The sequence below is a fragment of the Perca fluviatilis genome, chromosome 23 (assembly GCF_010015445.1).
Source record: "Perca fluviatilis chromosome 23, GENO_Pfluv_1.0, whole genome shotgun sequence".
Taxonomy (NCBI): domain Eukaryota; kingdom Metazoa; phylum Chordata; class Actinopteri; order Perciformes; family Percidae; genus Perca; species Perca fluviatilis.
This window is the reverse complement of record NC_053134.1, coordinates 7,888,296-7,905,504: the sequence shown is the minus strand read 5'-3', so window position 1 is coordinate 7,905,504 and position 17,209 is coordinate 7,888,296. Positions and strand designations below refer to the sequence as shown.

General features: G+C 40.2%; 1 protein-coding gene, 1 long non-coding RNA gene and 1 pseudogene across 2 annotated transcripts in view; 1 reads left to right on the top strand and 2 right to left on the bottom strand.

Annotated features, from left to right (window-relative positions):
* Positions 1 to 14,096, bottom strand: part of LOC120553625 — a 64,077-nt gene extending 49,981 nt beyond the window's left edge. Inside the window, exons 1-2 of the long non-coding RNA XR_005638193.1 lie at positions 13,983 to 14,096; positions 12,049 to 12,137 (exon numbers count right to left, since the gene is read on the bottom strand). This is a non-coding gene — a long non-coding RNA (uncharacterized LOC120553625). The remainder of the gene's footprint in view (positions 1 to 12,048; positions 12,138 to 13,982) is intronic.
* On the bottom strand, positions 8,022 to 9,960 carry tnnt2c (troponin T2c, cardiac). Its single transcript, XM_039792247.1, has one exon. The coding sequence runs from the start codon at positions 9,796 to 9,798 to the stop codon at positions 8,968 to 8,970; it is 831 nt and encodes a 276-aa protein (XP_039648181.1). The 5' UTR covers positions 9,799 to 9,960; the 3' UTR covers positions 8,022 to 8,967.
* Positions 14,097 to 15,127: 1,031 nt separating the features above from the next.
* Positions 15,128 to 17,054, top strand: LOC120552980 (annotated as a pseudogene).
* The last annotated feature ends 155 nt before the right edge of the window (positions 17,055 to 17,209 follow it).

The following is a 17,209-nucleotide window of genomic DNA, read 5'->3' as shown; positions in this document are numbered from 1 at the left end:
CAGCCTTTTATCAAATGCCTCTCATGCCGTCACAGGTATGGCTCATCCTGCAGTACTACGATTCATAACCAAAGACACATCCAATGTCCAAATGAAACAGGTGGGCCGGGACATACTGGGAAACATTTGCCAGTTGAACATGAATACAGATACAGATGGCAGCTCTTTTCCACTGACTAGAGGCTGAAGGGCACAAACAATTCTAATCACATACACAGAAATATTGCCTTACTATTCTGAAAGCTTAATCACTGGCATGCTCATAATTTGTAACCACCTTGCAAAGACATTACACACACATTGCCTTACTCACAAAGCCCCACAATTTAGAACCAAGATAGACATTATTGCACCAAGTTTGCAGCTCACTGTGGCGGACTGACATTTATTTGTTATCAATAGAGCCATGCTGCAAACAGACTGGAGTTGAAAATCCACATTTTACAGTCTACTATATATAACACTCACATTAGTCCCACATTAGAGCCATAAGACCTAAACTACCTTCTTCCTGATGCTGGTTATAGAGTGCAACTGAAAGCCTGAAACAGCACATGCCTTTGTCAAATTAACTTTTTAACACTGGAAGAATTATAAGGGTGTTTACATTAGACCTGATATTGACAATCTATGTTCAAAACTCTCTACTTAAATTCTGGCATGGTCATGGTTTAAACACATACTGTAATCAGCGCAGAGAGCTTTTGTAGATACATGACATCATCACGTCAGGATCTTTAGTCTGAAGCTTGTGCTAACAGCAGCTAGCAACTGTGTGATGTCAGTGTTGTATTTTAATTGTTTTTCCATGAATGGACAGCGTGAGCTCCTACACTTCAGTGGTGAGTCATAGTTTTGACCTGCGTCCTCACAATGTGTTTTTGTGGGCGCCGCCGCCAGGAAGCTGTTAGGTAACTGTATGGCTTTATATTTAGAGTGTTTCCCCGAGATACATGACGATACAACAGCCGGCGCACATGCGCGCGCGACACACACACACACACACACACACACACACACACACACACACACACACACACACACACACACACACACACTCACTCGAAATGACTCACTCACACGCCCTGTGTATTCTACAGGAGTCTACCATCCTATAGGTCAATACGTCTGTATTTTCCAAACTTAACTTACTTAAATTAGCATTAATGAGTACTATTATTAGAGAGCAGCAACTTAGTAATTATTCTTTAGATTAGAGGTATCATCTCGTTATTGTCCCCTGCTAATGCTGTAAAAGCATGAAGCTGGTACTCTTCACTACTTCACAAACTTTTTGATAAGATTACAATTGCACTGTTCAAAGAACTCACTCTGACATGCACTTGGTTTGAAGCTACAAAATAATGAAATTCAGCATGCACCGTTCTTTATGGGGGGGTCCGAATAAGGTTTGTATCCTGCCACTGTAATCACTGATGTTAGAAGGGTCTGTAAAAAGGCTTCCAGAGACTTTCTTTTTCGTGTAGATGTTTGGAAGATTGTTTTTAATGAAAGGAAGGAGCTACTACATTTCTTTTTAATTCAAGTTGTTACTGTAATTTAAATGTATTTATTTTTTTATCTCCAAAGACTTATTATGGTTACTGTTTTTAAATAAGATAAGATAAAACTGTATTTATCCCGAAGGAAACTGCTGTGCAGCATTTGCAAAATACAGAGTGCAGATACAAAGAGTGCAAATATACGTTTGTACAAAAGACTAAGACTAAGATGACATAACAGTAGGTGCAAAATGTAAAAAACAAGATAACACTAAGGTGCAAATAAGGTGCGCTCTACATATATACAGTGCAAAAAACAGGTTACTAGTATGGATGATGAATATGGTAGGGTTGCTTGTACAGTGTTAGATCTGGGGTAGTTAAAGGGATATTTCACCGTTGGAAAGATGAATATATCTTTAAATTGGGTCACTTATGTAGTAGAAATGTGAATTTCTTTTTGAAATTGATGCTTTTTTTATTATTTATTATTATTTTTATTTTTGGCTCATGTGGATGATACAAAGCTTAATGCTAATCGGTGAAGGAGTATCCCTTTAAAGGTCCCATGACACGGTGCTCTTTGGATGCTTTTATATAGACCGTAGTGGTCTCTTAATACTGTATCTGAAGTCTCTTTCCCGAAATTCAGCCTTGGTGCAGAATTACAGCCACTAGAGCCAGTCCCACAATGAGCTTTCCTTAGTAGGCCCATGTGCCATTTCTGTGTCTGTAGCTATTGAGGAGGAGAAGGTGGGGGGCAAGGTGGAGGGGGGGGGTGTGGCCTTGAGCAACTGCCACTTTGCTCGTTTGAAAGCCATGATGTCTCTCTCTCATGGGTGGGTCAAATTCTCTGGGTGGGCAAAGCAGAGAAAGGGGAGGTAACCTTGCTCCTTATGACCTCATAAGGAGAAGATTCCAGCTCGGCCCATCTGAGCTTTCATTTTCTCAAAGGCAGAGCAGGATACCCAGGGCTCGGTTTACACCTATCACCATTTCTAGCCACTGGGGGACCATAGGCAGGCTGGGGGAACTCATATTAATATTAAAAAACCTCATAAAGTGAAATTTTCATGCCATGGGACCTTTAATGTCAGAGTTCAAGAGTGTATGGTTAATGTGTATACTGTATGTTATGTACAGTATTTACGAACTACCTGTTTTATGTTCTATTTTCAATAACTGCTGCAATAAAGCTCTAGAAACCAAATACATGTTTGTCACCAATGTCCGTCACAGAGAGTAGTCATATGAATCTGTTGCAGTGATCAGAGCACAGACAGCATCTTTAGATGAAGTCACTTGATAGCTGAGCCTCCACCTAAGAGGGTCTGGTTTTAAGCATCACAGTAATTTAAGATCCTCTGTTACTATTCCTATCTACACTATATACTAGACTGATAGCTACATTCCCACACTGAAGCTATGTACTCAGGAACTCACTCTCAAAGGGTTGCAATGTTGCGCTGGTAGGATGCATGGCGATATCAAATCTTTATATGGCCAGAGGGATCAGGGCTCGAAAACTTGCCGGATGCTTAGAAGGTGCAAAGATTAATGCCCTGTCGGATAGGCAAAATCTCCTTCATACCTCTGGGTGCCACCAACTCCCACCTCAATTTGGAGGAGGTTGGAGATAAGCCCAAACGGCACTGTCTCCAGGGAAGGCTAATTTATCCACAGGCTAAAGGCATCCAGAGAGCTGGAGCATTTCTCTAAGCTTGTTTTTCCACTGGTATTCCGTGTGCATGTGTGTTTATAATAGGACAACATACTGAAGTCTGTTTGCCCGAAAGGTAACACACTGTGTGTCTCGCATCTGAGTTTCATTGTTTTTAATTCCTACTTGACCTGTAGATTTAATTTAATAATGTGTCGCGTTGCAATAATCTCCTTGTGGGTTAAATCACTATTATTACTTGAGTACACAATTCTCTGCCTAATTAATTATTCAATAACAACTATATTAACCACTTCAGTTGACTGAAGTGATTAATGTGCCAATTGGGATAATGCAACAAGCTATTTTTGTTACTTTGTTGTATTTTATTTAACAATTTCATCATATCATAAACCAGATTTTCTTTGCTGTCATTGCATATTAAACAAAGGTTCTTGGCACCAGAACAATAAAAAAAGAAACATTTAGAATTTAATAAAAATGGAAAACGCTAAAGCACACAGGAGTGGAAATGTGTTCTTATCTCTCCTGGTGCTTACCAACAGAAAATCGTAAATAATTAATAGGTACCATGAATGACTACATCACACAGGCTAATGGCAGCCATTACGCTGGATACTGTAGGCTTAAATACACAATATACGGGAAATTCAGACATAATGACTGAATCAAGAAGACCTGCCCCGTTGCTACTTTTACATGCAGGCAGTCAGCTCGACCAGCTGTTGTTTATATTCTGGTTAGAGCCTTAAATGTGTTCAAATGTCTCCTTTGTGTGAGAATCAACTAATTAAACCACAGATGGAAAGAATGAAATAAAAAATAAAAAACTACAAGGAGCCGATCACTAGTTATCTTTTTTCTTTCTTTATGACTGAGAAATCTTTGTTTTTTTTTCTGTAATACAAATTAATTATCCATTTTAAAGGAAAAGCTGATATTTCGGTGCTTAAGCCACCTGTTGAATAGTAGAATAAACTAGGCCTCCTAACTAACTCTCCAAAATCTTAACCAGTTTATCCTAACAAACGTATCAAATAGATTTAAGGCTAACACACTAACCCTTTTTTGCACTGGGCGCGTCTGCACTGCGTTCCGGAGGTGCCGCGGGCCCTGCGAGGAACCGCGGGCCCTGCGAGGAACCGCGGCCATTCAAGTCAATGCTTGATATCCCACCAGCTGCGCCACGGCGTGTCCAAGAAGTGCGCGTGAAGCAGCACTCGGCTCCGCTCCGCTTAAGGTACACGCCAGGTCTATTTTCACTTTTAGAAAGCCGGGCAGGAAGTGAAACAGCGAGAGCATCCAGTGAGTTTACCAAAAGACACCCCCCAATATCGCATATATGTCTCCTCTACAACACCACGGACGACGAGAGATTCATCGTGGAGGTGGAAAAACATAACAGACATCACAAATCCCTTTTATCAGGACAATGCCAGAAAAGAGAAGGCATGGAGTTTAATTGCAGGAGTGCTTGGAGTGAAAGGTAGATACTAGCTTAATAACACGTAATTGTTTATTTGTAATTGTACTTGTAGAGACAATATAATCTGCGAGTCAGGCAGGCAAGACGCTCCGCTTGTGAGGCGCTCCCGGTGTGGTATGGCGCGTGGAGGAGAGCGGAACAAAACCGGAACGCAGCACGGACGTGCCCAGTGGAAAATGGGGGTGACAATTCATAAAACGCATTTTATTGTTGAAGGAATTATAATATTAAATCAGTATTTATTGTACGTGGCCACAAAAAGTCCGCAACAACCTGAAAAACCCAAACACATAATCTCTTCATCAAGTTACTTTTGAGCTTCAGCTAGTACATCAGCTAGTCGCTCTGTTTGGTGCCGGGTGGGTAGCGCACAGTAGGTTCATCATAGCCTGAAAACAGCTGTCAGCTGCTGCTGCTGCTGCTGCAAACTGGGTTGGTTCAGTGGAATTTGCAGGCGGTAGAACCAAATCAATTAACCAAAAGAAACTAAAATGCTCAGTAGAACTGCAGCGTTGAGTGATAATTCTCAGTGGCATCCTCATTATAAGCAACCACTTTGACATTAGCCAGATGCATTGTTGGTATATGAAATAAATTATTATTTAAACCATTATACATTTTGGATTTAAAAATGCCCAAAATGGTGAAAATGTCATTTTTTTCACCTCAGTAAAGTATGTGTGCACTATTGCCACAGAAGTAGCAGTTATACTCTGTACTACTGTATCTACTACAGAGTATACCGCCACCAAACTCATTTACACATTCAGTTGTATCACATCATCATGCCAAAAATAAGACGTCTGCTGGCAGGACTCTTTCTTTCCGAGCAATTGGCTTGTTCCAAATGTCCATCATCTGTCAGTAATGCAGGAAAGCAAGACTTTGACTTTTTTTTGTCAAATTACACACAACTGTGGTCCGATATCTAAATGAATTGCCAACACAGTCAAACTGTTTTGAAGAAGTCACACTTTGGTGGCAGATCTCTGAACCTGTTTAGAGATCTGCTCTAATCCAGAAACAGGACAGTAAATGATAGTTTTGCACTGCTGGGAGAACAAACATTTAATTAAAATACAAATATCCTATGGATAACTGAACCACATATTAAGTTCCCGGTCAGAGTTGAAAGTGTGGCCCAGAAACTGTCAATCATGCAGCTCTTACATTGTCCTCTAGTCTCTGGTGGGTACTAATGAGCAGACAAGGCCCCCCAATGAGCCTGCAGCTGCTATTTGATATGAGTGGACACGTTTCAACTCCATGTGCATCACCATAAAGTGCATTTCAACCTAAATAGGATCCATCACAGCAGAGCAGGTGTAGATAAAACGAACCACGATCCAGCAACAGCTTGTTTTTCTAATTAACTTCAGAGTTTTGGGAACATCTTGTTCCCTGGTGCGACAGAGGTAGTCGATTGATGTACCGGTATGTCAAGACGCAGTCAAGTCAGGCATTTTTCACAACATCATCAATACAGTGGGCGTGTTGATGTTGGAGGGATCTGGCCTCTCCCAGTCTCTATGGTAACCTGTTGGCATACTGCTGTGCCTGGAAGGCTTTAATGGCTTGTCACGGCCATGAGAGCAAAACAGTGGTAAGGCATCCACACTCAAAGCTTGAGTGACAATGAAAAACCGCAGGGGAGAGATTTTCCCATACCTTGGTCTGACATATAATAATAATAATAATTTATATATATATATATATATATAATGTAAATACACTTTTTATTGATCTCCAGTGGGTCCTATACATGCACAAATGGAGAGATGTCAGAGTGAGTGGGCTGCATCTGCTGGACAGGTGCCCTGCACAGTTGGGGGTTCAGGAGTGTCGAGGAGGTGAACTGGCACCTCTACAGCTACCACCAGACTCCATAGTTTGGTCCAAACAGGGATTTGAACCAGCAACCCTCTGGTTCCCAGCACAACTCCCTACGGACTGAGCTAATTTAACGAATCAAATAAATATGTGTTGCATGCATATACATTTAGTTATGTAATGCACTTTTTTTTCTACAAGTGTGTGTATTAAAAGCTGTCTGCTACAAACTGGTGCTCTAGTGCCTCCTAGTGGATATAATATTCCAATACTGTACACTTTGACATTCATTTGACCTACAGCATGATAATATTTTAGGACTAAAATTGAATAGATGTAATAATTCAGATCATTGCAGTGTGGTCTTAAGTCTTTGAATTATCAAACTAGATTCAATCTATATATAAATTGGGTTTTTATAGCATTTTGCATTTAATTTAAAATGCAATTAAGTTAAATGTTGTTTTTCAAAGATTAAGATCTTTTTACGCAAAAATAAAATAAGGATAGTTGTGAAAGAAATTAGGTTCAGAATGGTTTTAGAAACATGAAATACTTTAAATTGAAGATGTGAGGAAAGTACTGCCAACATATCAATCAAAAAAACTATTTCAATTGTGTTAACTAGCATTTCTGGTGCTACATAATCCTGATTCTAATTTGATTAACGAAAATAGAAACAGAAATAGGAAATGTGTTTTTAATTATTGCAAGCCATTGGCAATTTCCTTTTTTGTGCAGACAAGTGCATTTTCACTTCAGTAATACAGTAGCATTAATTATCCAACTAATGTCAGAGTTAGAGGCTAATGATTAGAATGATCTGATTAACTAATAATTGTTTTGTTGTTGAATCGGTGCCTGTATCTGTTAAGAGTTTTTAACAACGGGGTGTTGTTGAGTTCAGTTAAATATCTTTACGACATCAAACACCCCTCTGGGAAGCTTCTCTGCAGACTCTCAGAGCTGTGGGCTTTTGACCCTTCAGTCAACAGTTGGGTCTTTTTGCTAAAAACACTTCAGGCACTGCTAATCCTGAGCCTCAGAGACTTTTTTTTAGCTCCTTAAAAATTAGCTCCTTAAAAAGTCAGCTGTGCAACACCTGTTGGATCTTAACACAACCAAAATGACACTCCTCAGCAGTCATTCAATTACTGTAGGTATCACAACAATAAAGGTACTCATGTCTGCCTTGAAGAAAAAACTAAACAGTGACATGTTAAGGTAAGGTAAGAGCAGAGTAAAAACTGCTACATTTTCAAGAGCGCTCAAGTTTGAATAAAGTATCAAGATCAACTGGATTTAAGGCAGATTATTTCACAATTATTAAAATAATGTCACTTGACTTAAATATATAAAAATATGATTTGATTTATAGGAAAAAAATTAAATGTTGGCACTTTGTTTGAAAACTTTAAAAAAAAGTTGGTGGGCAGATAAATTCTTAACAACTGTAAAGGTGAAATTACTGTTGGTATGCAACAAAAAAAAAAAGAAAGAAAAACCACAAAGCACTGCATACTCTAGTTGAGTAGGGAAATCAACACCACCCCACATTCCATCAGATTTAATAAAGTCTACAGCTTGTAAACAGATGAATAGCAGTATGAAAAAGTTAGAACAATCAGATATGTATACCATTTATATCATTCAATATGTTATGGCTTGATTAACTTCATGTACTTGAGTTCCCCCTCAAATCCACTCACAATCCATTGGGGCTAAAAGATTAATCGTTTTATAATCGAAATCGAGATTTGAAAAAATGCTATTAGCTAATCGTGACGACCGCGATTAATCAAATGTGCAATATTTAGTTAAATGTTTGGTGTCATATTTGGTTTAACATTTTTTATTCCTCTTATTATTGTTATATCCACTGTTTTTTCATAAGATAGATGCTGAAATAATGTCACAGATTGTTTACAGAAATGTCCCACTTTCAGTGGATTTCTTTTATTATTTTGTATTATTTTATTTAACATAATGGTAGAAGGTGCAATATGTAGATGCTGCTAATGAACTGAAGCATTTCAGACATTTTAGTTTACAAAACAAGTACTGATATTCTTATTGGAATTGTTTTTATTATTATTATTATAACTTTAGCTTTTGTGATAAATGTTCTTTGTTTGACTGTTCAATGTTCCATGTTTATTAATAGAAAAACACTTATTTCAGGCAGCTCATATCTATGTTCTCATCATTACATAAGAATATAGAGCAGTTTTGATGGTGTCTCATGTTATAATACTCCAAGACATGTTTTATCTGTTACACAGTGAATATTGAACTTTAGCTAAACTTTTTTTTTGTTATCGTGAATCGCAATCGCAATGTCTGGCAGAAAAATCACAATTAGAGTTCCCCCCCCAAATCATTCAGCCCTACAATCCATAGGATAGCTTTTATGGTACATGTTGTAAAAAGGAGATAAATAGTCCAGAAACAACTAGAGGCAGTCTAGTTTACTTCCAGGAACCAGACTTGCCCTTGGCCCCGCGGGAGGTCTTGGATGCTTTGGAGCCCCTCTGGTGGTCGCTGACTCGGTTTCGGAGCACGTAGATGTCGTACTTCTGCCTCTTGAGCTTTTCGGCCAGCTCAAACTTTTCTGCATGCAGCTGGTGGAGCCACTGCCACAGGTCCTGCGCCTTCTCCGCAAGCTTCTCCTGGTTCAGGTGGTCGATGTTGAGTGGCTTCCGGCGCTCCATCAGGGCCTTCTTTTTCTCCTCCCGTGCTGTCAGCTTCTTGCCCTTCTTCTGGTCCACCTTCTGCAGGTAGCCGCCAAAGGACTTGTTGGTGAATATCATCTTCTTCTTTGCCTCCTCGTCGGCGCGCAGTTTGGCTGCCTCCTCCTCACGCCTTGTCTTCTCCCCGGCTAGACGTGTTTGCCGTTCACGTTCCTCCTCGGAGCGGACACGTTGTTGTTCTGCCCTGTCTGATCGACGGCGCTCAATGCGGTTACGCAGCGCGACCAGCTCTTCCTCCTCTTTCTGACGGGTGGAGAAATGCGACTCGATCAGGGTCTGGAGGTCGTTGAAATCCTTTTCTACTCTCTTGCGGTGCAGGTCATCGAAATCCACCTTCTCGCCATCAGGGAGCTTCGGAGGAGCAATGTTGGGCACATAAGTTGTCTTAGGCCGCCATTTGGAGTCCTCCTCCTGCTCGTTCTCCTCTGCATGCTTTTCTTTCGTCTCTGCTTCATCGTCCTCCAGCTCCTCTTCTACAACTTCTTCTTCCTCCTCATTCACCTCCTCCTCTTCTTCGTACTCCTCCACAATTTCCTCAGTGTCTGACATGATGTTACCTCGGAGGCCTTCTAGGGTAGAGAAAGCAGGATGAACAACCAAGACCAGCTGGTGTGTTGCACACAAGAGAAGACTGGGGTCTCGGGCGTGCAACGTGGAGGTTTTTTAAGGGTTTGCCTTCACCATGTGACGATAGGCTGACCAAAGTCTCCAGAGTGTAGGTCAGCAGCAGGGCAGATTTTGAGACAGATGGAATAGTCTATTTTCTCCTCACCAAACCTTGTCAGCCTCCCACCCCCCACGCCCTGCTCTACTCTGACCCTACAGCGCCTCCTCATTCCTTTGTAAGGACAAGATGAGAGACTATTTCAGATACACAACAGATGCACTTACACACTTGTGCTTTCCCGTCCCACAAAGCAACACATAGTATCATCCAGAACAAATAACATCCATACTTTTAAAGGCCTACTGAGCATCTGGTGCTGACAAGAGACAGAGAGGTGAACGCTGATAATAGAGAAAACTCCCTGCCAAACTATGGATCCTCCAGTCAATGGATATTTCACAGTGTCCACAAAGCTTGTTGTGTTTAAGAACTTCCATTAACAAAGCACCCTGCAATCTCTATACGTCAGAGCCGGTGAGGGTTTTCATGAAGGGAAGTTACAGCTGTCACATTTTCCAAAATGAGCCATTCCCTTGAATATCCTGCGCCCCGTAGCATTAACAAACTAACATGTTACTTTTGAGATGAAGTGCAAAGCTGAGCTATATTTACACTCTTTATTTAGCATATAAAGGACTATCTATGGCTATTAGTTCTTTGTCTTTGTCTGTTATTATTATATATAGATATATTATTATCTGTTATCATTCTTATAGCAGTCAGTCAGTGCATTTAAAATATTGGTATTTGTATACCAACAGTTATTTCTGTAAAGAAAAACAACACTTAAAAGAACATAAGCACCACAAAAGACCTTCAGTAACAACAATGAAGTGAAAGATGAGCTTTACTGCTCCAGCCATGTCTCCACTTTGGAATGTAATTAAAACATTCTTGCTATTTGAGGCTTTTAGCTTTCAGCGCTGTGGGGATTAAAGTGTAATTGCTCCCACGCTGCAACACTTAAATGCTGCTGTCAAGAATGTATGTTCCCAAGTCTTGAGTTATCAGTGGAAAGGGAACCGCGCAGTTTGTAGAGGATGAGATAACTGACAGGAGGAGACAGGTGCTCCGTTGCGTCTACGAATCCCAATTACACTATTAGGTGCGCCTCCTTCGAATAAAGTTTCTGACGTTATTCTACAGCACATGTACGTGACAGAGACACATTATCTCCAGGGGGTTGAATTTCAGTCTTAATACAAGTCTTCTGGAGCTCTGAGTGACAATAACCGTGGCCTCAGAGGACCAAAGAAACGAATCATAATGCCTATAAGAATGTCCCATGCCTGTCTCATCCCAGAGTGGACTAAGCTCCACTAAAACATGTCTGTGCACAACATGAGGACAGCAGGTGGTTCCAGTATTTTCAAGGCACTCTTGGTTGCTGGTGGCAAGGGACAACTGTGTCTATCAGCGAAGAAAGGCAACAAATGATGAGGGCTATAAATAGCCTCACCTTCTGCTGTTTAACACAGTCCAAATGAACACACAGAGTGATGCAGTAAAACTCTATGCAGCTGGTTTGTGATCAAATTGAGAAAACAAACTTGAAGAGGCTGACATCCTGCTAGGACCTTTTCAAAATATAAGTTGTTTAATATAAATAATGAACCAGCATCCAGAGTAAAGCAGTCATTTGACATGTCCCAATCAAGCCAGTGCTTCTCCCCAGACAGAGTCAGTAAGGTAAACATATTGTAAGACAGGAAAAATCTGTGCGGTTCATGGAAAGCATTTACATGTATACTTCGCCAGGCAACGCTGTGTGCACAGTGACCTCGTCTGGTCAACATTGTACAGTACAGTTACGTGTGTCCCACAGTATTCTCCACTTTACAGTAAATATTGTCTGTCCCCATTCCTGCCAGATTGAGGACATTCATTGTCCATGCTAGTTAAGGCAATAGATTAATATTTAAATAAAAAAATAAAAATTTCAATAATTTCAATGTTTTGTAATAGACACTGTCACAAAATATTTAAAGGCCTATGACCTGACACAACTGACTTATTTAGTTTCATGAAGAACCCATCACTACTTGAAATGCTCTAGTAAAATAATATATCTAAATATGCATACACTAAAAGTACAAATAAAAAAGGGAGAGATATAAAATCCATATACTCACCCATCAAAACGTATGCAACCTCCAATTTGATTGCAGAAGCCAGCAGTGAATTTGCAGCTATATCCCCTTCATTGTCCAGTTACTGTGTGCTACCAAAAGAAAAACATTAATTTAGACATTTTAACTTATTTTTTATTGTACTGACTTTAAACTTTGTGTTGCCTTTACTTTATCAATATTTTGGGGTCCCACAGATACCACTGTTTAAAAAAATTATAACATTATTTCCTTCAAATACATTTTTCGTTTAGACTATATTAGAAAAGTGAACCCTTTCCTTTGCAACAAACTGGACTAGCAGATATGATCAAGGTAACAACAAAATATGGAAATTGCCATAAAGTTTTGTTTTGTATTGTTTTTATATTTTATTAAGGGTGTGACGAGATCTCGTTTACGGGTTCAGATACGTTCGGTTATAATTTCGTGAGGTAATTAGGTAATACATTGCCCGTTTTAAATATTGTGTATTTTGGTTGAATTGAGTGCAGACAAGACGAAAAATATATTAAAAATGCGTATACGCGCTAACAGGCACTATGCAAAAAACAGCACCACCCAGCTCTTACTAATACGCACCGGACACTAAGGCAAACTCTAAAGCCTAGCATTCTGCCACCGGTAAGTGAAGAGCCACGGCAATAACGAGGGACATAGTTTTTCATTGCAGCTGATATGAGGCTTTTCTGTGGTGGAAAATGTGTTTGCCTCCACACATTTATTTTTATGTGTTTGTGAAGGAGTTAGATTTCATGTGAAATTGTACAGGCAGAAGCCAGTTGGTAGAGTTTATACAAAACATTTTGCAGTGTTTGCACGCCCTTTACTGCATATAATTCATTAAATAGTAAAAAAAAAGTTAAATAACATTAATCATTAATATTGATTTCAAAATGCACCTAAATTGTTTTGCATTTTGTGATTTTTCAGTTGAATAAAAAACAATTTTCCATTCATATATTTCATATTGAGGTTTTTTAAATTTTTTTAAAAATCTCGTCTCGTCTGTGAATTCGGTGTGTCCGTAGTAGCGTAACCTATTTTATATTTTATATATTATATTGGCTATGCATAAGGAAATATACACTCAGTCACCAGTTAATTAGGTAGAGATGTTTCTGTTATTTCGCCTACCTTCATTGATATAAATGTTATATGTAAATCTATCTGTTAGTTAAGCCGTTCAAGATCACCACAAACTGCAGCTTCTAAAATGCTTAGTTCAATGTAGACTCTAAAACGGTTTCAACAGAAAATGATTATAACTTTAATGAAGGTTATTATTTATTGCAGGGCTGGTATATTAGCCTGCATTAGTTTTAGCTAGGTGTAAGTTAAGTTACCTCAACTTGCAACTGAGTGTATATTCTTTGTGTTTGAGTAGTTTATGCAGTTTTCTGTAGTGAGCCTTTTAACATGCCAGCAGTATATAATCATGTTTATAAGCAAATCTAATAAGGTGATAAAAAAACAACAATGTCAAGTATGTTTTTGAGCTGTTGAAGAAGGCCCAGGGTATATACAGAACCCCAAACAAAACATTATGCAAGACCTACAGTTAAGCTAATGCTAATTAACTAACGCTAACATTTTTGTAAGCTAGTTTGTCACACCTCTATCTATGCCACAATGTGTTACTATGTAGCATTTATCGGTAACTAGCATAGATATATCTATGGGTAACTAGTAGGTTCATTCGTGTCCTCTTAGTCGTAGTGTAGCTAATGTATTGTAACTGCTAGCATAACGTATATACAGTAAGTATTTGTATTTACAGATTTAATGCTAATTATTCAGTCAAGTTGTGTATCCTTACATGCTAGCCTGCGTTAGCTTATAGTTAGCACAGCCGAAAGAAGATAGTTGAAACGGAACGAATTTCATAACTAGCCGATGTAGCTTTTACATTTTGGACACTATTGCCAGCGGTATACCTTCCGCATTCATGAAGGTGGGTTTCAGGGTGGGTCAGAAGATGAGGATAGTACACGTGGCGGCGGTCGTTAATGGTCCGGTAGGCGGGACTGGATGTTAAACACCGCCCTCCATCCTCCACTCCTCCTCCTCCGGGAGGCAGGTTAGTGGTTTCCCCTCCCCCCGTTTGCTCTGTGACTCCGCCCAGCTCCTCCTCTCATGTTATGAAAGCAGACCAGTGGGTGTTTGGTGTCATCCGGCTGCAAGTCTTGAAAACTGGTAAAATTACCTGTTTTATAATAAATGTTTATATAAATAAACATTCTCTGTGTGTTTTCTTATGGCGCTATTACGTCTTGCATGTTTTTCTGTGTCTTGTGTTGTTTGTAGTTGTGGGCACTGGTTTTAACGTAACGTTAGCTTATGTTATAAAATACATACTTGTACGTGTATGTAACATGTAACACCGTGTGCAAGCCAGCAGTCAGGACAGAGTGTACTGTTCCCAGACTGTTCCCTGTTTGTTCCACCCTCTAAGCAAAACAGGTTGACGCCTAATCCTCTTGATTCGCAACATGTACTCCAGTGCACTGCGATCTTTATTTCTTTGCAGCTTGTGTAGCGACTGCATTCATGTGGGCCCCGAAGTAAACTAAAGGTTTTTAAGGGGCAAAATTGAAATGCAAATCTTAAAGTGTGGCTGTTTTTTGTGAATTAGGCTACTAGAAATCTTAAAATACAAAAAAAAAAAGAATCACAGTCTGGTCCCAGCTTTTTTTAGTCTTCTATTGTAGTAAATGAAATACGTTTGTGTTTTGGACTATTGTTTTGACAAAACAAGTAATTGGAATATGTAAACTTTGTTGCTAGGATTTTATACACCAAACAATAAAATAAAATCTGCATATAAATCAGGAATGGCAGTCATTGTTATTTGCAGCCCTGTGGAGCTCAGTAGCTTTGTCTCGGTGTAGCTAATAAACTGGTAACTGAGTGTGTAACCTGGGATGAGGGATATTAAGTCACTGCTGTAATGAGTCCTAATGTAGTTTTTTAAAGGTGTCAGTGTTTAACTAAATGTGTTTGTAAGAAACTTGTGGCTAGGACGCCACCTTCCAAGTTCACTGCACTTAAGACATGTTATTGTTCTCCATGCAGATCCACTATGCTTCGTGTCACCACTGCCTCCCTGTGAATCTACTGCCAGAAGATGAGGCTCCTCATCGCTCCCTCTGCCTTCACAGTGCCTCTCTTCTCCCTCCCTCCCTCTATCAACTGTCAGTGGACATTCGAAAGGTACGGAAGTTCAGGGGATGGGTTCTGTCTGAGTACTCTGTGTATGTGTCAGAAACTGCTGACCTGCTGAGGGACATGGGTGCAGACCCAACAGTGATCGCCCGCATCCTTGAAACACACCCTGAAGCTGTCCTGTGTCGGCCGGATGACGTGGCCGCCCAGTGAGACCTTTGGGTGTCTGTGTGCCCCAACAAGCGTGAATTGATGAGCATCATTGAAAAGTTCCCAGCTTCTTTCTTCACATTAACTCACCATAGCAACCAGCGGGCTAACATCCTTTACCTCCAGAGTCTCCGCCTCAGCAACAGGATCATCGGGGAAGCTGATGGCCAGCGCCCCCGCAGAGCTTCAGTCGACCCGTGGAGCTGAACAAAGAGGTCATCCACACTCTGAGGGACACCTACCTGGACCTGGGCGGAGATGAGGTCAACCTGCGCATCTGGCTGCAGAAGCTCCTGAGCCAGAACCCGTTCGTCCTGCTGCGGCCGGCTGAAGCCTGGAGGGACAGTCTGGGCTTTCTGAGGTAGCAGGGCTTCACCACAGAGGAGCTCCTCAGCCTGGTTTCAAGCCTCAGAGCCTCCATTGCAGAGCTGCAGCCAGAGGCCATGCAGCAGGCGCTGGCCTACATCGAGGGGGCTCTCGCCTGCTCCAAGGACGAACTCGAGCAAATTGTGATCCGCTGCCCGACCATATGGTACTACTCCTTGCCAACCCTGGCGGGGCGATTCCAAGGACTGATGGATGTTGGAGTGAGCATGGAGCAGGTGAAGGAATCTCCAAATATCCTGGAGCTCACCACGCAAATTGTGCTTTATCGCATCCAGAAGCTGGCCTCCTACGGGTATGACGTGCGCTCTGGAAGCATGGACGTTATTGTGGGAACTAAGAAGGACTTTGAGATGAGTTATGGCAAGCTGCACCGCAGGCAGCAGCGGCCACTCTTCAACCCTGTAGCTCCCCCTCAGATCTGCTGAGGAGTGAATATCAGAATGTGTTGACATGCTGCTGTTACACAGCGAGGATGTGTGGGAGAAACGTTTTGTGAATTTTATTTGATGCTGATTTTGGGAACGGGTTCAAAACTTTGTGCAGAAGAAGGGAGGCAGTTTGAAATACCAAACCTCCAGCAATACAGAGAACTTTTTATTATGACACTAATAGGTTTTTAGCCTGTGGCCTTCATCAGGGTTCTTTGATTTGATGCTGAGGCCCAGCGGAGGGCTCTTGTGAAAATATGACACTGTGACTGTTTTGCAATCGTACTCAATTTAAGAAAACAACCAAGGACAGTATTTATTTGACGATTACGTCAGGGAATATATACTGACATACGTTGAAATAGTGATGCGTGGAAATGAGTTGCTAAATTAAGATTTACTACTGTAATTAACTAAATGATTTGTGGTAACTAAACATGATGTGCAATAAATGCCACATTTGCATTTGGTATGTCATTTATAAGTGTCAAAAAGCTGCTTATCTTCTGAGTGAGTTCATCAGAAGAGTCAATCTTTAGAGAAAACATGAATGTCTCCATGTTTACGGTCTAGCAAGTGCAATGGGATTAGTGATTCATACGATGTCGTAATCATAAGTTAAATTGAACCCTTGTGTTGTCTTCCCTTCAACCATGAACTTGTTGTCCATCCAGGTCAAAAGTGAAATTGAAATTATGGTGCTTTTTTTCAGCATTTTTGGCTCATTTCTTTTATGCTTTTGACACTTTTTAAAACGTTTTTGTCATTTTTTTCAATGTTTTGTTTTAAATTCATGCTCAATAAACATAATTGATATGATGTTATACCTAATTTTTTTGTTAAAAAGGCAGAAATTATGAATTATTTCTATTAATAGTTAAGATCAGAGGATGTTGAGTGAATCACAGACTGGATTATGTCAAAGTTTAGTCAGGATACTGTTATAAAACCATTTTTCAAATGTTATAAAAATT